This window comes from Bos grunniens, chromosome 5, assembly GCF_055505025.1.
Source record: "Bos grunniens cultivar Pamir isolate PY7600 chromosome 5, Bosgru_T2T1.0, whole genome shotgun sequence".
Taxonomy (NCBI): Eukaryota; Metazoa; Chordata; class Mammalia; order Artiodactyla; family Bovidae; genus Bos; species Bos grunniens.
In genome coordinates, this window is record NC_141169.1 from 48,231,032 (window position 1) to 48,252,841 (window position 21,810).

Sequence of the window (21,810 nt, forward strand, 5' to 3'; positions counted from 1 at the left end):
CACTTTGCATTTCCTTCAACATTCCATACCTTTCTGAAGTGAAATAACTGGGTATACTCTCCTGCTTGGAGAGTATTAATCTTCACATTTTGCCCTATATAGCTCTAAATTGTTTTACTTCTTTGCAAGAATGTATTTCGGGTATGATGTGTGTTAAAAGAAATATACATTTTAAAATGTGCTCAATCGCTCAGGCGTGCCAAATTCTTTGCAATCCCATAGACTGTAGCCCACCTGACTGTTCTGTTCATGAAATTTTTTCAGACGAGAATCCTGCGGTGGGTTGCCATTTCCTCTTCCAGGGCATTTTAAAATAATCAAGAGTTAAAAAGCAAACCCCAATCATTGCTTGATATGTGCATTGGTTGTTGCAGAGGGTGTGCAGCAAACCTTACTAAAAAAAGCCACATTGTTAAATGAGTGTGACTTGCTGAGCACACTGGCTGGTGTCCAGCACAGTGGGTCTCAGTGGACATGACACATGAATGTGTTTCCCTCTGGAAGGCAACCTCTTCTCTCTCTGCCCACCTCTCACTGCTGTTTCTCAGCACTTGGAACCGTGCTCAGAACATGGAAAGACTCAGTACACATTTGATGAACGTGTGACCCTCAGAGTATCTCTTGTGGGTGGTCAGAAGGAGGCCTGGGGGTTGGGGAAAACTTTAGCTGGTGGCACTGACCTTAATGCAGGGGAAACAGGCTGAGGCCCAGAGCTGAGAAGGGTGAACAGCTGGAATTGCGAAACCAGACCCAAGGAAGGGAGTGAGGGAGCTACTCAAGCCGGGCCCCAGGGGAGGGTGTTCCTTAAAGGAGTCCTTCTAGGTCTTCTAAGACTTCTTAAAGCTCAACATTCAGAAAACGAAGATCATGGCATCCGGTCCCATCACTTCATGGGAAATAGATGGGGAAACAGTGGAAACAGTGTCAGACTCTATTTTTCTGAGCTCCAAAATCACTGCAGATGGTGACTGCAGCCATGAAATTAAAAGATGCTTACTCCTTGGAAGGAAAGTTATGACCAACCTAGATAGCATATTCAAAAGCAGAGACATTACTTTGCCAACAAAGTTCCATCTAGTCAAGGCTATGGTTTTTCCTTTGGTCATGTATGGATGTGAGAATTGGACTGTGAAGAAGGCTGAGCACCGAAGAATTGATGCTTTTGAACTGTGGTGTTGGAGAAGACTCTTGAGAGTCCCTTGGACTGCAAGGAGATCCAACTAGTCCATTCTGAAGGAGATCAGCCCTGGGATTTCTTTGGAAGGAATGATGCTAAAGCTGAAACTCCAGTACTTTGGCCACCTCATGCAAAGAGTTGACTCATTGGAAAAGACTCTGATGCTGGGAGGGATTGGGGGCAAGAGGAGAAGGGGACGACAGAGGATGAGATGGCTGGATGGCATCACTGACTGGATGGACGTGAGTCTCAGTGAACTCCGGGATTTGGTGATGGACAGGGAGGCCTGGCATGCTGTGATTCATGGGGTCGCAAAGAGTCAGACATGACTGAGCAACTGATCTGATCTGATCTGATCTGATATTGTACTGGTGTTTTTCTGACTTACTTCACTCTGTATAATAGGCTCCAGTTTCATCCACCTCATTAGAACTGATTCAAATGTATTCTTTTTAATGGCTGAGTAATACTCCATTGTGTATATGTACCACAGCTTTCTTATCCATTCGTCTGCTGATGGACATCTAGGTTGCTTCCCTGTCCTGGCTATTGTAAACAGCGCTGCGATGAACATTGGGGTACACGTGTCTCTTTCAATTCTGGTTTCCTCGGTGTGTATGCCCAGCAGTGGGATTGCTGGGTCATATGGCAGTTCTAGTTTTCAGTTTTTTAAGGAATCTCCACACTGTTCTCCATAGTGGCTGTACTAGTTTGCATTCCCACCAACAGTGTAAGAGGGTTCCTTTTTCTCTGCACCCTCTCTAGCATTTATGGTTTGTAGACTTTTGGATCGCAGCCATTCTGACTGGCATGAGATGGTACCTCATTGTGGTTTTGATTTGCATTTCTCTGATAATGAGTGATGTTGAGCATCTTTTCATGTGTTTGCTAGCCATCTGTATGTCTTCTTTGGAGAAATGTCTGTTTAGTTCTTTGACCCATTTTTTGATTGGGTCATTTATTTTTCTGGAATTGAGCTGCATGAGCTGCTTGTATATTTTTGAGATTAATTCTTTGTCAGTTGCTTCATTTGCTATTATTTTCTCCCATTTTGAAGGCTGTCTTTTCACCTTGCTTATAGTTTCCTTCGTTGTGCAAAAGCTTTTAAGTTTTATTAGGTCCCATTTGTTTATTTTTGCTTTTATTTCCATTACTCTGGAAGGTGGGTCATAGAGGATCCTGCTGTGATTTATGTTAGAGAGTGTTTTGCCTATGTTTTCCTCCCAAGCTTGTTTTAACTATTTTTGGTCTTTTGTGTTTCCGTACAAATTAAAATTTTTTTCTTCTAGTTCTGTGAAAAATGCCATTGGTAATTTGATAAGAATCGTATTAAATTGGTAGATTGCCTTGGGTACTGTGATCATTTTCACAATATTGATTCCTCCAAGCCAAGAACATGGTATATCTTTTCATCTATTTGTGTCCTCCTCAGTTTCTTTGATCAGTGTCTTGTAGTTTTCAGAGTACAGATTTTTTGCCTCCTTGGGTAAGTTTATTCTTAGGTATTTTATTCCTTTTTGATGTGATGGTAAATGGGATTGTTTCCTTAATATCTCTTTCTGATAGTTCATTGTTAGTATACAAAAATAAAACAGATTTCCGAATGTTAATTTTGAATCCTGCAATTTTATCAAAGTCATTGATGAGCTCTTGTACTTTTCTAATGCCATTTTTAGGATTTTTCTATGTATATCACATGCAAACAGTGAGTTTTACTTTTTCCTTTCCAATTGGGAGTCCCTTTGTTTTTCTTCTCTGATTGCTAGGACTTCCAAAACTATGTTGAATAAAAGTGACAAGAGTAGTCATCCTTGTTTTGTTCCCGTTCTCAGAGGGAATGCTGTTAGCTTTTCACCATTGAATATGTTAGCCGTGGGTTTGTCATATATTGCTTTTATTATGTTGAGGTAGGGTCCATCTATGCCCATTTTCTGAAGACTTTTAAAATCATAAATGGATGTTGAATTTTATTTCTTTTTTAAGTTTTTTCTTTGAACGTTGAATTTTTATCAAAAGTGTTTCTGTGCCTGCTGAGATAATCATATGCTTTTTATCCTTTGTTAATGTAATGTCACACTGATTGATTTGTGGATACTGAAAAATCCTTCCATCCCTGGGATAAATCCCACTTGATCATGGTGTATGATCCTTTTAGTGTATTGAGTTTGCCAATACTTTGTTGATAATTTTTTGCATCTATGTTCACCAGTGATATCTGCCTGTATTTTTCTTTTTTTGTGATATCTTTGTCTGGTTTTGGTATCAGGGTGATGGTGGCCTCACAGAATGTGTCTGGAATTGTTTCTTCCTCTGTAATTTTTTGGAATAGTTTCAGAAGAATAGGTGTTAACTGTTCTTCAAATGTCTGTTATTAATTCCTTCGAGTGTATTTTTCATTCTAGTTATTGTATACTTCATCTGCTGGGTTGTTCTTTGTATTTTCTAGTTATTTATTGAAAACTTCTATCTTCTCACTCTGTGCATCTATTCTGCTCCCAAATTCTTTGATCATCTTTAAGATCATTACTCTGAACTCTTTCACAGATAGATCATCTTTCTCCACTTCATTTAGTTCTTCTCCTGGAATTTTATTCCTTGATCTAAAACACAATCTTCTGCCACCTCATTTTGTCTCAGTTGCTGTTTGTATTTTTATGTCTATTGCAGATTAGTTATATTTCTCAACCTTGGACAAGTGGCCCTCTGTAGGAGATGCCCTATGCGTCCCAGCCATGTACTCCCCTTTCATCACTGAAGCTAAATGCTCTAGGGGTTCCCCCTAAGAGGGCTCCAAGGGTCCTTTTTGTGGTGGGCTGATCATGCAGGCAGTCTAGTAGGCTTGGTTGGTTGACATGCCCTGCCCTATGCAGATGCTGCTCATACTGTTTAGTTGGGATTGTGCAACCCTGGGAGGCCTTGGAGGTGGTGCTGGCTCACTGGTGGGCAGACACAGGGTCCCAAAGACTTGGGCTGTTGCCCACCTACTGACAGGTGAAGTCAGATCCTGGGGTTAGTGCTGGACTACTAGTAGGCAGAGCTGGTTCCTAGAGTCTGGCTGGAGGGCCCAGGGGCCTCAGAGCTCATTTCAGATCAGTGATTTAGGGGGTCAGAGGGAGGGTGGGGAGTTTCCCAATACAGCTATGAAGTTCGTGGTATCCAGAAGGGTGCATTGGCCTGCTAGTGGGCAGGGCCAGGGCTCAGCTGGCACCAGGGTAGGGTCCAGCTTGCATTGTGGGATCATAGTTTTCGGGCTTCTGGTGTCTGTCCCCTGGTGGGTGAGGCTCATCTGGAGGCTTGTGCAGGTTTCCTGAAGAGAAGCCTAAGCCTGTCCACTGGTGAGTGGACCTGGGTCTTGGCTCTCCAGTGGGAAGGCCCTGTCTCGGGGTGAGTCCAGAGGTGGCTTTGGGCCTTAAGAAGTTAGGCAGCCTGCCTGCTAATGGGCAGGGCTATGTCCCTGCCTGGGTCATTGTTCACCCTGAAGCATCCCAGTCTGGGGGCTTCCCAGGTGGCACTAGTGGTAAAGAATCCACCTGCCAACACAAGACACAGGAGATATGGGTTTGATCCCTGGATCGGGAAGATCTGGAGGAGGAAATGGCAACCCACTTCAGTGTTCTTGCCTGGAAAATCCCATGGAGAGAGGAACCTGGAGGCTACAGTCCATCCGGTTGCAAAGAATTGGACATGACTGAGTGGCCAAGAATGCACTTGCCCCAGCCCTGGAGCCTATAGTCTGTGGGTGAGGCCAGGTCTTGGTGCTAATGATTCAGTACGGCAGCCACCAGGAGTGTTCACGTGGCTGAATATGCCTCAGTATGTCTGCCATCCATGTCCATGTACCCAGGGTAAGCCAAGCTCCCGCCTCTCCAGGAAACTTTTCAAGACCAGCAGGCAGGTCTGGCTTAGCCTTCTGTCAAATGGATGCTTTTGTTCTGGGTCTTGGTATGCATGGGATTTTGTGTGCACCCTTGGTGTGCATGAGATTTTTGTGTGCATCAGAGTGAAGTCTATGTTCCCCCCAATCCTGTGGGGCTCCTGCAGTTAAGCCCCACTGGGTTTCAAAGCCAAATGTTCTGGGGGCTTATCCTTCTGATGCTGGACCTTGGGCTGGGGAGCCAGACTGTGGGGCTCAGAATGCTCACTCCGGTAGAAGAACCTCTGCAGTATAATTATTCTCCAGTTTGTGGGTTGCCCACCCAGGGGGGATGGGATTTGATTATATCACCAGTCCACCCTACCCGCCAAGCCCTCATCTCATTGTGGTTCCTTTGCCTTTAGTTGTAGGTATTTCCTGGTATGTTCTAGTCTTTTTCGTCGATGGTTGTTCCCCAGATAGGTGTGATTTTGGTGTGCTCGTGAGAGGAAGTGAGCTCAGGGTCTTTCTACTCTGCCATCTTGGCCTCTCTCCCTTTCACAATATTTTTTGCCTACAGTACTGAAGCACTGATTAGAATACCAGAGAAGACACAATGATGGGCTTCCTGGCTCTTGCTTAGAGGCAGAGGATATGCTGAGCGCTGTACCCAGCACAGCGCCAGGCATGGTGAGCAGGAAGGAAAGGTCTTTGGCTTAGTCCTAATATCCAGCTGCAAAGGGCTAACTCTGGCTTCTCCCAACACCTGGGGTTGCTCCAGAACAGAGACAAGAACATGCCCCTGAGAAATTCTCACCTGTATACACCTGATGATTGCAAGTTTTTTTAAAAAAATCTCTCCAGCATGTCTCCTCCTTTTCCAGTTCTGAGTGGGACTTTGGAAATTCCAAGGATGTTCTTGAAGAATAGAAAAATCTTCACAATTGGGTGGGTGGGTGTGTGTGTGTGTGCGTGCTATGCTCAGTCATGGCTGCTGCTTTGCGACCCCATGGACTGTACCCTGCCAGGCTCCTCTGTCCATGTGGTTTTCCAGGCAATAGAGTGGGTTGCCATTTCCTCCTCTGAGGACCTTCCTGACCCAGGGATTGAACCCAAGTCTCCTGCATTGGCAGGTGGATTCTTTACCATTAGTGCCAAGACTGGGGGGGTGGGGGGAGCTGCCTAATCTATTATGTTACTGAAATTAGTTTGAAAAGATGCTTCGTCCTCAACCTACCTAAATACCGCCCCCCGCCGCCCCCGTCTCACATTCTCTCACCTTCCAGGTGACCCTGTACAAGGGCTCTGACATGGAGGACTTCGGATTCAGTGTAGCAGATGGCTTGCTGGAGAAAGGAGTCTATGTCAAAAATATTCGCCCAGCTGGGCCAGGAGATCTTGGTGGGCTAAAGCCCTACGATAGGCTCTTACAGGTAAGACCTCAGATGAAATTTTATCTAACTCTTTAAAGTCTTATTTGACCAGTGCTCACACATCCTCCTTTGCCTCAAGACCAGATCAGAGGCCCTCCTAGAGAGCATAGACACTTTTTCCCTTAGTAGAATTTACCAGTTACTGAAACAGCGTGTTTCCCTGAATACATTCCCCGGCAGATTCTAAACTTGAGAATAGGCATGTGTGCATGCTGTTGCTTCATGTCAGTCTCTTTGCAACCCTGTAGACTACAGCCCACCAGGCTCCTCTGTCCATGGGATCCTCCAGGCAAGAAAACTGGGGTGGACTGCCATGCTAGTACCTTATTCTCCCATTTCCCATTTTGCAGTGTTTGATATCTCATCTCACACAGTATCTAAAATCCAAAAGCTGAACCGTTTTTACTTAATGGAGTAATATCATGATCAGGTTTGGTTTTACTGAGGAAAGCAAATTCCTAGATCTTATGTCCAGTTTTCAGGAAGAGCATTTTGCAGGAACAGGAGAAAGGCTGCCATCAGTCTTGAACGTGTATTCAAATAGAATGAGTTTGTCCCTAAATAGCTGACTTTCAAAGCATGAGGCTGCTCTGCTGGCTGGCTTTTACACACATGTTCACCAAAGCAAGTTTACACTGATTCATTAGACAGTTTTAAAACCAATTCTGATGATCTTTTTACCATGGCAATATAACAATTAGACTTATCCTAAGAATATGGAACAGTTTCGTTTTCCATAGATACTCCAGTATTTGTTGAGTAAATAACGATGGACAAATGATTTGACCTCTATAAATTAGAGATATACCTACTTTTGTGGAAGATGAGGCTATAAAAGCAGACTGGACTCAGAATTGTGAAGGGCATTGAATGCCAAGCTTTTAAGACTTTATTCTGGAGGTATATTAATTTCTTAAGCAGAATGACATTTCATAATTCAGAAAGACAATACAATTATGTCATAGGTGGACTGCTGTAGGGTGAAGAAGGGGAGGATCACAGGAAAGGAGACCAGGAGGTAAGGGTAAGACACTTGTGCCAGACCTGAGCCTTTAATGCCTCTGTGCATCCTGGTGGACAGTCTGTAAGGCAGCCTACAGTTTGCATTTGTTGCTAAAGAGAGACGTTAGAGACAAAACTAAAGATTTGGGATACTGAACACATGGATTTGGATAAAGTTGCCTAGGGTGGATTTCTAGTAAGAAAGAGAACTAACGGTAGTCAGACATGACTTAGCAACTAAACAACAGTACAATATAATGGTCAGGTCCCAAACTGAGAAAATGGGAGAGAGAATGAAAAGTCAAGGAATGGAAGGAAGCAGCATGGAGATGATTTTTAAACTTGGGGTGGGGGTGGGAAGAATAAGGAAACATGAAAGAAGATGAGCACACGTACAAGCTCAGAAGGGGGCGGGATCATGAGAACTACTGAGAGAGGTAGTTCAGTATCATCAAGAGCACGAGCTGTGGGGGACTTCCCCAGCAGTCTACTGGTTAAGACTCTGCCTTCCAATGCAGGGAGCATGGGTTCAATGCCTGGTCTGGGAGCTAAGATCCCACATCCTGCAGGGTGCAGCCAAAAGTTTTTTTAAAGAAAGAAAACAAAAAACAAAACACAGCACAAACTTCGGAATCAGCCAGACTGCCTGAGATGACATCTTTGCTGGATCACTCACCAACATCCTCTCTGGACCACTTACCAACTGCTGGTCTTGGGCACTTCTCCTAACCATTATGTGCCTCACTTTCCTCATCCGTAAATTGGGGATGACAGCACTTTGGAGCACCTGCCATGAGTAAGGCTATTTGCTCAGCTTGGGGATGTTAGATGTGTCCCTGCTCCCTGCCATCAAGGGCCTTACAGTTTAGTAGCAGAGAATAAGTAAGCTTATACCCCTCTTATAGTGTGCTCAGGGCTGGGATAGACTCTCTGTACAGAGTGCTCATTTAAGCACTTTCGAGACTCTTATCAACCGGTTATATCTGAAATGTTACTCTGGGTTCTGGGAATTCTATCTGTAACAATAATTTACCATGGTGCTTCTTGCCATTTCAGGTTAATCATGTCCGAACAAGAGACTTTGACTGCTGCCTCGTCGTACCCCTCATAGCGGAATCTGGTAATAAGCTGGACCTGGTTATTAGTAGAAACCCCTTGGCTTCACAGAAGTCCTTAGAACACACTCTACCAGGAGGAGAATGGAGTGAACAGAACAGTGCTTTTTTCCAACAGCCGAGCCACGGTGGTAATTTGGAGATACGAGAACCCACTAATACACTATAGCAACGCTTCTTATAAAGCGGGACGAAAGACAATATCTACATGGTGCTAAAAAACAAATCCCTTTAAGATTTCTGTGACATCTGAAGCACAGATAATCGCGTGGCATTAACCGCAAGCACAGAGGTCTTTTAAATCTCTCATGGCTCATGTTCACTTCCCTTTTCAAGTTGAAGAGGCTTCTTTGTTGGTGATCACTATGGTATATGACAGGCAATCCCCTGCCAAATCCAATGGTAGAGAAAAAGAAAAACAGGCCACCCCTCTCTACAGTTAACATCAGAGGACATTTTTTTCACAAGTCCATCTCCCTGTTCCTTTTTAAAAAGAGAAATGTCTGAAAATATTCTCTAAAATAATTTCCTTAATTCACTTTGAAATCAGTTTCTTACTACAAAGTTATTCATGTTAAGAATTTAACTGACAAGGCTTTTCATAAAGCTGGCTCTGCTAGAACTAGCCTAGTGAACTGCTGGGACTGCTGCTATGGGAGGGGTACAGGTATAAATTATCTTACGTTTCAGCAACGGTGCACGCAGGAGACCATAATAGGTGGTGGTAAATGTTTTGCCCAAGTATAGGAATGATTTTAACTAAGATGTATGCTATTCCCTATGCAACAAATGATCAAACAGGATATGTCTTGTGACCTGTTTTTTTTTTTTTTTTTTTTAAGGACACATTTTTTTAATAGCTGAAAACTCTCTGGTAATGAATTAGGGTGTTTAGTAACACTGAGAATTAGTTAAATTATCTTATTTTTAAAATTCAAGACTAAGAATTTAAGAGAGAATGAAGAGTCTATTAAAATGAGGTTTATCTTAAGGATAGGCAAATGAAACTCATACTGCTTGACATGTTTTGAAAACTGGTTATACTGAGGGGTGTACAGCACATGTACGTAAATGACTCTGGACTGTCTTTTGTTCTGAGCCATGCCACTGACTGAAATTGTAAATACATTTTCACGAAATGCATTGCCAATTATTACCATCCCCCAAAGCAATAAACTGTGACGGTTGCTTTTAATGTCTGTCAGCAACTGTTTTCATTTGTTCAGATATTTTGAATAGTTACACTAATAACTGTTATTTGGTGAATATTAAAAAATAATAGATCTGTATATTGATTGTAGAATCTCCATACTGAAAAATTATTTTCCAAACATTTTTATTTTGGTCAATAATTAAAACAACTGCTTAAGCAAAGCATCTGAACACTGTGTCCTTTGTTTAAGGAAAAAGTTCACCTTTTGTTTCTGTGCAAAGAAATATATTATTTCAATCATATTTCAGAACCGCCAGGGCAAGAAAGTATAAAGCAGAATCATGTTAAGAAAAAGATCATGAGTCACTTAAATATGTATTTTTATTTGTAACAAACAAGTATTAAACTGTAAAGTATTTTTGTACAAATTTAATACTTTAATAGCATGGTATTTATCGTCTATGTATGGTTTTGGGGAATTCAAAATTGTTGCAAATATTTGTATGGGAATAAAAAACCCTCTACCAAATGGAATAAACAGTGATTTTAAAAAGCCAAAAAAAAAAAAAAAATGACCTTTTTTGGTGCTTTGGATATATTTTAGTGTTCTATACTGAGCCCTACACAACACTAATGGTTGCATAATTTTCTAAAGGAGGAAGGTTTTGCCATAAACTTGAAAAGCACCATGGAAGAGAAGAGCTATGGTTTTGATATTTGATCTGGGCTTGAATTCCAGCTCTGATACTCACTGGGGGTATGAAATTTACTTTCTTGAGTCAGTCTTCCCACCTGTGATACTGAAGGTCATATCTACATTCCAATACTTCCATGAAGAGAGGTGTAACACATATGTAAAAATGCTGGAACAGCTGGCAAACAGGAACACCTCTAAGACTAATGATACACTGATATTAGGTGACAAAGCTTGATCTTGAGTCTAACTTAAGGATCATATCTACCCCCTGAGAACACTGTATGTACTCCATAAAATATATTTTCAAAAACTACTAGCATGATTAAAATTTATATATAAAAAAAAGAAAACTATACCTTATAGTCCCAATGTTTTCATTTTTGCAAGTTGCCTAGCAGGCTTTGTAAATTCACGGGCACAAGGCAGGATGTGCATTCTTGCCACGTCTACTTAACAGGGTACCAGAGGTTCTAGCCAGGGCAGCATCACCAGGAAACGAAATAAAAGGCAACTAAATTGGAAAGAAGTAAAACAAACTCTACTTGCAGATGATACAATCTTGTATATACCAAAATCTAAGGAATCTGCTAAAAAACCTATTCAAATAGATGAGTTTTAGCAAGGTTGCAAGATACAAGATCAATATATAAAAATCAACTGAATTTCCATACAGTATTAATGAACAAAAATAAAATAATTATATTCTCAAAGGATCAAAAATAAAATACTTAGGAATAAATTTAATGAAAGTACAGAGTAGGTGTGGAAGATGGCAGAGTAAAGACCCTGCACTCACCTTGTCTCACAAGCACCAAAGTTACAACTATCTGCAGAACAACCATTGACGGAAAAAGCCTAGAACCTACCAGAAGAGATCAGAAGGAACCATCACAAGAAAGGAGGAGAGGATCTGCAATATAATCAAATCCAGTGACCCATGAACTGGAGAATAATTATAATGCAGAGGTTCTCCCACAAGAATGAAAGTTCTTATCCCCCACATAAGGCTCCCCAGCCCAGGCGTCCAGCACTGGGAAGACAAACCCACAGAGCATTTGGCTTTGAAGGCCAGCAGGGTGGTACTGAGGGCTTCCCTGGTGGCTCAGAGGTAAAGAATCCGCCTGCCTATTCAAGAGACACGGTTTCAATCCCTGGGTCAGAAAGATCCCCTGGAGAAGGAAATGGCAACCCACTCCAGTATTCTTGCCTTGTAAATCCCATGAACAGAACAGCCTGGCAGGCTACAGTCCATGGGGTCGAAAGAGTCAGACACGACTTAGCGACTAAACAACAAGGCTGGAACTGCAGAAGCCTCACAGGACTGGGAAATAGAGACTTCACTCTCAAAGGGCACACACAAAATCTCACACACACCAGGATCTAGGGTGAAAGCAGTAATCTGATAGGAGCCTGAGCCAGACCTACTGCTGGTTCTGTAGACTCCTGAAGAGGTGAGCTGTGGACACAGACACTGGTGCCAGACATTGGGGAACATTCAACTGCATGAACACTCCTGGGAGCTGATGTGCTGGATCATCAGCACCAAGACTTGGCCCTACCCAACAGACTACAAGCTCCAGTGCTGGGGACACCTCGGGCCAAAAAACTAGCTGGGCAGGGACACAGCACAGTCTGCCTAAAGACACCCTGACTCCACCTCTAGACATATACCTACACATGGCCCTGCACACCAAGGGCCAGTACTGGCCTCCATACACCAGTGGGCAGGCATCAGCCCTTCCTGACAGGAAGCCCACACAAGCCTCTAGACCAGCACTCCCCAGTCGTTCTCTCACCAGGGACAGGTTTCACGGAAGACAATTTTTCCACAGACGGGGTGGGTTTGAGATGACTCGCGCACATTACATTTATTATGCTTCTGCTGATCTGACTGGAAGTGGAGCCCAGGCAGTAATTCAACTGATGGGGAGCAGCTATAAATACAGGGGAAGCTTTGCTCGCTCACCCACCACTCACCTCCTGCTGTGTGGCCCGATTCCTAATAGGCCACAAACTGGTGCTCTAGACCAGCCTCACCCACCAGGGTGCAGACACCAGAAAGAAGACAACTATGATCCTGCAACACAGGCCAGACTCCACCCTGGGACTAGCTGGGCCCTCGTCCTGCTCACTAGCAGGCAAATGCAACCTTCCAGACAGTCTGGACCCCATGATCAACAGTCAGGAATGGGCCCACCAACAACAATCTAAAATGCATTCTAGGATCTCTGGGCCCTGCAGCCAAACTCCAGAAAACATCCCTTAACTGCTAGTAGCTTGGCACTACTCCCAGGATCTGGCTTCACCTGTCAGTGGGCATCTATAGCCCCAGAGTCTTTGGGACCCTGACTCAGCCCACCAGTGAGCCAGCACTAGCCTCAGGGCCCCCTAGGGTTCCGAGACCAGCCACTCTGACCAAGCCCAGGTAAAGAGCAGCCAGCAGCAGCATACACACAAGGCAAGGCCAGGCAAACAACCAGACTAGGAACCAACCAAGCCCACCATACCACCCACGTAGCCAGCCACAAAAGAAAGATTCATGCAACCCTCTAAAGGAGCCCCAAGAGAATACAGCTTCAGTGACAAGGGAGTGCACTGCTGGGACACACAGGACATCTACACATGCCACTTCTCCAAGGACCTACCCCGTGCATAAAAATATAAATAGCAACAGACAAAACAAGGCCTCAGAGGACTACGTTCAAGACAAAGTAACAAGATAAAACTCAAGAAGAGCTAGGTGGAGATAGGTGATCTACTCAAGAAACAGTGAAGAGTAACAATTGTGTAAAGATGATTGAAGAACTTGGGAGAAGAATGGATGCACAGAGCACGAAGTTACTTTTTAACTAAGAATTAGAAAATATAATGAACAACCAGAGATGACTATAACAACTAACATGAAAAACACACTAGAAAGAATCAATAATAGGCTAAATGATACAGAAGAGTGTATCAGAGAGCTGGAAGACAGTAGTAACTGCTGCTGATCAGAAAAAAGAAAGAAGAAAAGCAAGGACAGTTTAAGACAGCTCTGGGACAACATTAAACACAATAATATTCGCATTATAGGGGTGCCAGAAGGAGGAGAGAGAAAGGACTTGAAGAAAATATTTGAAGAAGAGAAAAGCTGAAAACCTTCCTAACCTGGGGAAGGAAACAGTCAACCCATATCCAGGAAACACAAAGCTTCATACAGGATTAACCCAAAGAGAACCAAACCCACCAAGACACACTGTACTCAAAATGCCAAAAATTAAAGAGTGAATACTAAAAGCAGCAAGGGAAAAGCAACAAATAATATACAGGGGAATTCCCATAAGCCTGTATGCTGATTTTTCAGCAGAAACTACAGGCTGGAAGGGAGTAGTAGAATATATGGAAAGTGATAAAAGAATCTACAACCAAGAATATCCTGCCCAGCAAGGTTCTCATCGAGATTTGATGGACAAATCAAAAACTTCACAGACAAGCAAAAGATAAAAGAATTCAGCATCAACAAAACTAGCTTCACTACAAATGTTAATGGAACTTCTCTAGGCAAGAAAGAAAAGGCCAGAACCAGAAACAAGAAAATTATGGAGGGAAACAATCTACCAGTAAAGGCAAATAAATATACAGTAAAGGTAGGAGATTATCCACATACAAAGCTAGTAGAGATATTAAAAGATAAAAACAGTAATATCACCTGAATCTATAATAAGCAGTTAAAGGACACAAAATACAATTAGATGTAAAATATGGTATCAAAAACAGTAATCATGAGGGGAGGAGGGTACAAATGCAAGGAGGAGTATTTAAAATGCATTTGAAATGAAGAGATCAGCCACTTAAAACAATCACATTTATATACAGACTGCTATATGAAAATCTTAGGGTAACAGCAAACCAAAACTCGATACTAGATATACATGCAAAAAAAGCAGTCCAAAAGAACACTAAAAATAGTCATTACATCATAAGAAAACAAAAGGAGGAGAAACAGACCTTCTGAACCAACTAACAAAACAGCAACAAAGCATACACATCAATGCTTATCTTAAGTGTAATGGGATTAAATGCTCCATCAGAAGACACAGACTGCCTGAATGGTTATAAAAATAAGACCTGTATATATGATGCCTACAAGAGACTCACTTTAGATCAAAAGTCAGAGAGAGACTAGAAGTGAGAGGGTGGAAAAAGACATGCCATGCAAATGGAAAAAGGAAGAAAAAGTCAGAGTAGCAACACTTGTATCAGACAAAACAGACTTTTAAAAAAGACTTTTACAAGAGACACATTTTTCTTATGGTGGGCTCTTACTCCACCATATAAAAAAATTAACTCAAAATGAATCAGAGTTAAATGGAAGACCTAGAATTATTTAACTCTTAGAAGAAAAAACAGAAGTCTTCATAATGGATAAGCAATGGTTTCTCAGATATAGCACCAAAAGTACAAATAATAATAATAACAAAAATACATACATTGGACATTATCACAGTTAGAAACTTGTGTTTCAGAGGATACCATAAAGTGAAAATAAGATCTACAAAATGGGGAATTTTTTGCAAATAATGTTTCTAGTAAGACTGGTATACAGACTATATAAAGAACTCATACTAGATAATAAAAAGAAAAATAACCCAATTTGTAAGTGGACAAAGGATCTGAACAGACACATCCCTAAAGAAGACATACACATGGCCAGTGAGCACATGAAAAGATGATCAACATCATTAGTCACAGGGAAATGCAAATCAAAGCCATAGTGATATGTCACTTCATATCCACTAGGACGGCTCCAGTTAAAAAGTCAGGTAATAATGAATGTTAGAGAGAATGAAGAAACTGGAACCCTCACACCCTGCTGGTGTCAACATAAAATGGGACAGCTGCCTTGAAAAGTCTAGCAGTTCCTCAAAGCTAAACAGAGTTACCATATGACCCAGCAATTCCACATCAAGGTATATACTTAAAAGAAATGAGCATATATACCTGTACGAAACCTTGTACACAGCGTTATTTATGATAGCCAAATAGAGGAAACAACCACTAATGAATGGATAAATTCAATGTACCACATCCAAACAATGGAATATTTGGTAATAGAAAGAAATGAAGGGATTTGCCTCACGCACTACTGAAAGCAAGAAGGGTTATTAGCAGCTCTCCTAGAGCCACTTGCAAAAATTCAGCCATGGTTCCTGATCTCACAACATCAGCTCAAACCAGCATGGTCAGGGATATAGGCTTCATCAAGTTGGATGGAGTGATACTTCTTAAATGAATTATTCAAGACATATATAGCCAATAAAAGAAATAATGCTAGTTCTTTGCACATCATTTTTTTTAATCTTGAGAGAGAGATGAATCACTGTTACATGTTACAATGTGGATGAAGTATGAAAACATTATTCTAAGTCAAAGAAGTCAGTAACAAGGGACCATATATTGTATGATTCCATTGGAGAAGGGAAATATAGAAAACTCTCAAAAAAAAAAAAAAATCGAATCACTCTGAGAGAAAAAATATCTTCAAAGTGTAATATTTTTAAAACAATAAGAAATGATAATAGTGTGACATGATAGATATGTTAATGCTACAGTGGTAATATTGCAATATAGAAGTATTAAACCAACACGATGCACATTATATCTTAAATTATACAAAAACCAATGAAATTCCTGCTCAGAAGGAATTTCTAGGAAAGTGTACCTAGAAGACCCAGGCAGCAGTGATGGAGCAAATGGCAACCTTGTGACGTGACCAGTTTAAAGTACATAAAAATACCCTAGAATCTGTGTTAATAATTTAAGAGATATAATTAGTTTATCTTTACCATTGCTTCAACCCATTAGCAAAGATCACCCCCAATGATGATGGAAGTTAATAAGGCATTATTCTAAAAATAAAACAATTTTAAAACACTTTTAAAATTCCATGGGCAGAAGAGCCTAGCAGGATATACAGTCCATGGGGCCGCAAAGAGTCAGACACAACTGAGCAACTGAACATGAAAAGTACAGAGTTTTTAAAAATACATATATAACATATTTTTCCATCATATATGACCAGTGCTACCAGTTCTCCTGATGACAGATGTCAATATCATTAAGATTTTCTTTGATGAATAAATTGAAAACAGTTGCTACTACAAATACCTTAAAATAGAACTCGTTAACAGATGTCCTCTTTTGTCTTAATCCTTTGAGCCATGATTTCATTTTGTATTGCATGGAAAAAACAGACAATTATTTTGAGCAATCTGAAATAAAACTAAGTTTCTTGATTATTTGTGGATTTGAAAAGTTGCTTGGGGGTTAAACTATTTAGTCTCAGATTCTGAAGCTTAGAAGACACTTGTGGAGATGATTCTTCCACCTGTTGGAACAATAAAAATAACGTTAGTTTTATAGAAATGTAGTTGGTCTACCCTATGTACTTCTATTCCCTCTGACTGCGTCTCAGGAACTTCATACATTTTCTCACTTCTTGAGCACACCGGAACAATCAGTTGTCATTCTGCTCAGGCTTATTGTGAAAACCCCAGTCCCCACCTCCAGGACTGGCATACAGAAGTGACTATTCGCTGAATAAGTACATGTGTGTAACTTCAAAAAGTGTGGACAGGGTCCACCACATACTTTGGCAGTGCAGAAGTAAAAGAATGTGGGCGGACTTCCCTGGTAGTATAGTGGGTGGGAATCCACCTGCCAATGCAGAGGACACGGGTTCAATCTATGGTCTGGGAAGATGCCACAGGGCAACTACGCCTGTGAGCCACAACTGCGGAAGCCCACGTGCCTAGAGCCTGTGGTCTGCAACAAGACAACACGAGAAGCCCAAGCACGGCAACACGGAGTAGCGCCCGCTCGCCACAACTAGAGAGAGCACGCACACAGCAACAAAGACCTGACACGGCCTAATAAATACATAATCAAAAAAAATTGAAATGTGGGTCCCTTGTTCAAAAACTAGGAATTTCAAGATGACAAGCAGAGAACATTGCAAGCATAGGGTTCCTTCTAAGCAGGAAGCCCTGTATGACCGACTGCCCAGGATGCCCGTCCATGATGCCAGCCATAGGTGTGGTTAAGCTGAAACACTGCAACTACATAAGTGCACTCGTGGTACTATTAGTATTCCCAAGCACTAGTCAATGGACCAGTACAGTCACGAAAAAGATTCACCACCACAGAGACAGAGAAGAATAAAATTCAATTCATCATTCATCTTGCTAAATCTGTTCAGTTTAGAGAACTGTGATAGTTAATTTTATGCGTCAATGTGGCTAAGCCACAGTACCCTAATATTTGGCCAAATACTGTTCTACATGTTTCTGGGGAAGTATTTTTTACTTGAGACTAACAGTTAAATCAGTAGACTAAGTAAAATGGGTTACCCTCCAAAGTGTACATAGGTGGGCTTTATCCAATCAAAGCCTAAACAGAAAAAATTGATCTCCCCCAAGGAAGAAGGATTTCTGCAGTAGAGCACCATGAAATTAACTCTTCTCTGAGTGACCTCTCGGCCAGCCTACCTGCACATTTTGGACTCTACCATCACCAGCCCTCACAATGGCATGAGCCAACTCCTTAAAATAAATCCCAAAAGATAGATTAGATAGATTAGATAGACAGATACAGACACACACCCTATTGGTTCTGTGTCTCTAAGGAATGCTGAGTAATACAAGGACTATCTTTATTCAGGGACTATATGACATCTTTCCTAACTTTTAAGTGAAAGTGTCACTTGCTTTCAAAAAATTCTAGAAATCAATGCTTTAAATAGATAAAACTTAGCAGTATTTTACATATATGTTTTTATTTTAAGGTTTGTTTTTGTCCCCCCCCCCTTTTTTTGTTCCCTGGTGGGAGGCTAGGCAAAAGAAGAAGAAGAAAAAAACAGGTCAACATTTTCTTTGAAGATTCTTTTAAAAACTCAGAGCTATGAATTGATGAAAAAGCAAAAGTTTTCATCTAGGAGGGACAGGCTTGGGCATTTCAGTCATTGGTATGTGTCGAATTTAAAGACTTGGCTCTCAGGCAGCAATGTGAATATGAAGGAGGAGAATGCGGGCAGCCCTTGTCATTGAATTTGATCTTTTACAAATGACACATCTCGATGCACCTGGAAGTGTATTATTACAAAACAAGAGAAGTCCTTAACTTATCAGTCCTGATGCTTGAATACTAGTTTCCTTGTTTCTAGGGATTCTTGCAAATGCCACATACTTCTGGCAAAGCATGTGAGACACGGATCCTTTTCAGGCAGACAGCTTTGTTGGTGCTGCGGCCACCATGCAGTGCTAACAGCCAGCGCTGGCAGCCCCTGCCGTTACTCTTTGTGCTCACACACCTTTTGTGACGCTAGCCTCCCCCTCAGCTTAACAGCCTTGGCAAGCTCAAAACTGAAGATAAACAGTGCTGCCAATTTCTCTCTGCACCATCATACAAACCGTGATTCCTCCCTCTAACATTGGTGCTAAGAAAGAAAAAGCAGAAACTTCTAGAAAAAGATTCTTTCTTTCCTTGGAATTGCCTGTTTTCTGCTCCAGGTCAAAAGCTTTATTTATCCCAGGGTCTCTGTAAGAGGTAACACAGTTAATTTTTTTTTTTTTTTTTAAGTATTTTTAGCTGAGATGGAAATTCAATCTCAGCCAGTCGATCTCCAGTACAGAATGAAACAGAGGCTTCCCAGGTGGCTCAGTGGTAATGAATCCACCTGCCAAAGCAGGAGATCCAGGAGACTTGGGTTTGATCCCTGGGTCAGGAAGACTCCCTGGAAAAGGAAATGGCAACCCACTCCAGTATTCTTGCCTGGAAAATCCCAAGGACACAGGAGCCTGGCAGGATACAGTCCATGGGGTCGCGAAGAGTTGGACACAACTTAGCGACTGAGCATGCACACCGAATGAAACCATATCAGCAGTGATCTTACTGCTTTGAAGAAGAAAAAAAAAATCTTTTTTCTGCCATGTCCACTTTCATCACTTTCCACATAAAACCTGTCCTTTGGCCTCTTTTCCCAATTCTGGTTAATGTTACTTGGAACCACCTCTTTTCCCAATTCTGGTTAATGTTATTTGGAGCCACCCGGATGTCCAAGGCAGAAGCCTAGGAATCATCCTCGGGTTCAACCTTACCTACAACTGTCCATTATGCCCACTGTGACTCTATCCCTTAGCATCTCTGCTACCTCTTTAGAACCTAGTCATTTTGCCCAACCTACTGAAATGATCTTTTTGCTGGGAACTCAGTCCCTAGTCTCTCCCTAACCATATCCACTGAACTGCAAAGTCAGCTTCATAAATTTCAATTGACAGAGCTTTTAAAATGCTTCCAGTGCTCTCCACTGCAATCAGTAGAATATACAATCTCTTTAGAGCCTTGGTCTCTTTCCCAAGTGTCCTCAGCTCAACTTCTCATTTGTATGCCGTGTTCCACCCACGCTATTCCATACCTGTTGTTCTCTAATACGCCTTAGAGAGCCTTTTGTGGGGCACCCTGTTCGAGAATTTTTGAAGATCTCACATCCATGCAGGCTCAGAAGTAGAGAAGTTTCCTTTAGAGCTCAGCCTGGTAAAGGCAGGTTACATTAACACTTCCTCCTCTGAGTTCCCACAGCAGCCCCTTCTTGTCACCATGTTGGAAGCCTAAAGACTCCCCTTAACAAGTCTGCTGCTGGCACATAAAGCAATTCTTAAGCTTGTGTAAGAACTACATTTGGAGGTACTTTACAATCCCATCTTTTTTACACAAAACAGCATCACTGACTTGGATCGTCTAACTTCTAAAACTAGGAAACAAATGATTTTGGATTATTTCTAAAAACCAAAAGAGGTCTCAGTAGAAGTTTGCTTCCCTTATAAACATTCAAAAGGATCTTTTACTGTCTCTAAAAGTGATTCTCAAAGGAATTCTTAAAGCAAGGAGGGAGCACTACAAGAACAAGTAGGACTTTGAGCATGAACCTAAAAGAATACGCTGGAGGTCTGATTTCTTTTTTTTAAAAGAGGCTTCCCTGCCATACTCAGTTTACATTTTAATCGCTGTGCATTTTTAAAGTGTTATCATGTGATGAGCAGTCATGTGATACAAACGCTGTCCTCAAGAGTCAAGCAGACAGCGGCTCCAAGTGCAGCACAGGGGGCGTACTGTGCCGCCCAACCACTTTAGGAACAAACCAGAAACTGAGCTGGACTCTGCGAGGGAAAGAGAAAGGACGGGAGAAGGCAACCCGACAAGAACTGCTTCATCTTCCCTCCACACAGCCCAACAACGCACTGCACTCCTTCCCTTCAAGTGCAGTGGAAGAAGGAGCCCCTGTTCCCAATCCCATCTGCTCACGCTCTGGACTGTCCGCATCTCACCCACTTCAGGACTCCATTCCTGCAATGATCCCCTCTCTCTCAATCATGAATTTCTTGTTTTCCATTGAACCATTCCATTAATATTCCAGGATCCTCCAAAAATAATTAAACCAATAAAGCCTTCCTTGACCATGAGTCCTCCATCCACATATAACTCTCTCTGCTTCTTTTCATAGAAACCTTCTTCTAGAGCCCTGGCTCTACTTTTCCCGTTACTCCCTCACCTCCTAGTCCCTGACCACGCCACTCTAGGCAGGCTTTCGTCCCCTCCCCACCACTTCAGTCTCCCTTCTCTCTCACTCATACTTCTTTTCAGTCTCCTTTGCCAGTTCCTCCTTCTCTGCCAGATCTCTGAAAGTTAGGAGTATCCAACCAAAAAAAGTCTTAAGGTCTCCTCTTCTACCTGTGGTGTCTCCTCAAACTAGTCCACCATTATATGCTAATGACTCCTAACTGGACATTTTGGGCTTTCCTGGTGGTTCAGTGGTCAAGAATCCACCTGCCAATGCAGGAGACATGGGTTCGAGCCCTGGGTCAGAAAGGTTGCCTGGAGAAGGAAACAGCAACCCACTCCAGCATTCTTGCCTGGGAAATCCCATGGACAGAGGAGCCTGGCGGGCTACAGTCTATGGAGTTGCAAAAGAGTCAGACATGACTTAATGACTGAACAACTTCCTAACCTACCCTGAGGCTCTAAACTTCTCTACCAACCACTGCCTTTCTCAATAAATCCACATATACATCTAATTGATAACCTGAACACAACATGTCAAAAGAGATCTCTTCATTTCCCCAAACCCAGTTCTCCTCATGTCTACTATCTCAAGAAACGGCAATACAATTCACCAAGTTGCTTCACGCAGAAATACAGGGTTACTGTTTGTTTTACCCCCTCACATCCAATCAACAAGTCAGACAGACCCCATCTTCAATGGGTATCAAGACTCCAACCACTGGGGACTTCCCGAGCAGTCCAGTGGTTAAGACTCAGCACTTCCAATGCAGGGGCCACGGGTCTG

At 42.0% G+C, this 21,810-nt stretch overlaps 2 protein-coding genes across 22 annotated transcripts in view; one reads left to right on the forward strand and one right to left on the reverse strand.

Moving 5' to 3' along the window:
* Positions 1-9,963, forward strand: part of GRIP1 (glutamate receptor interacting protein 1) — a 754,369-nt gene extending 744,406 nt beyond the window's left edge. For all 15 annotated transcript variants that reach the window (XM_086400127.1, XM_086400138.1, XM_086400118.1 and 12 more), the window contains 2 exons: positions 6,317-6,463; positions 8,522-9,963. In XM_086400127.1, the coding sequence (XP_086256253.1) occupies positions 6,317-6,463; positions 8,522-8,749 (375 nt within the window). In that variant the 3' untranslated portion in view covers positions 8,750-9,963. The remainder of the gene's footprint in view (positions 1-6,316; positions 6,464-8,521) is intronic.
* A 133-nt stretch (positions 9,964-10,096) lies between these two features.
* The window catches only part of HELB (DNA helicase B), a 70,689-nt gene continuing 58,975 nt past the window's right edge, over positions 10,097-21,810 (reverse strand). For 6 of the 7 annotated variants that reach the window (XR_015163821.1, XR_015163819.1, XM_086400107.1 and 3 more), the window contains one exon: positions 15,745-16,797. Coding sequence is in view for 5 of the 7 variants with exons in the window: in XM_086400107.1 (XP_086256233.1) it covers positions 16,693-16,797 (105 nt within the window). In the remaining 2 variants the exon portion in view is untranslated. Of the gene's footprint in view, positions 16,798-21,810 lie in introns of all 7 variants that reach the window. The other variant, XM_086400114.1, reaches the window with a different exon arrangement.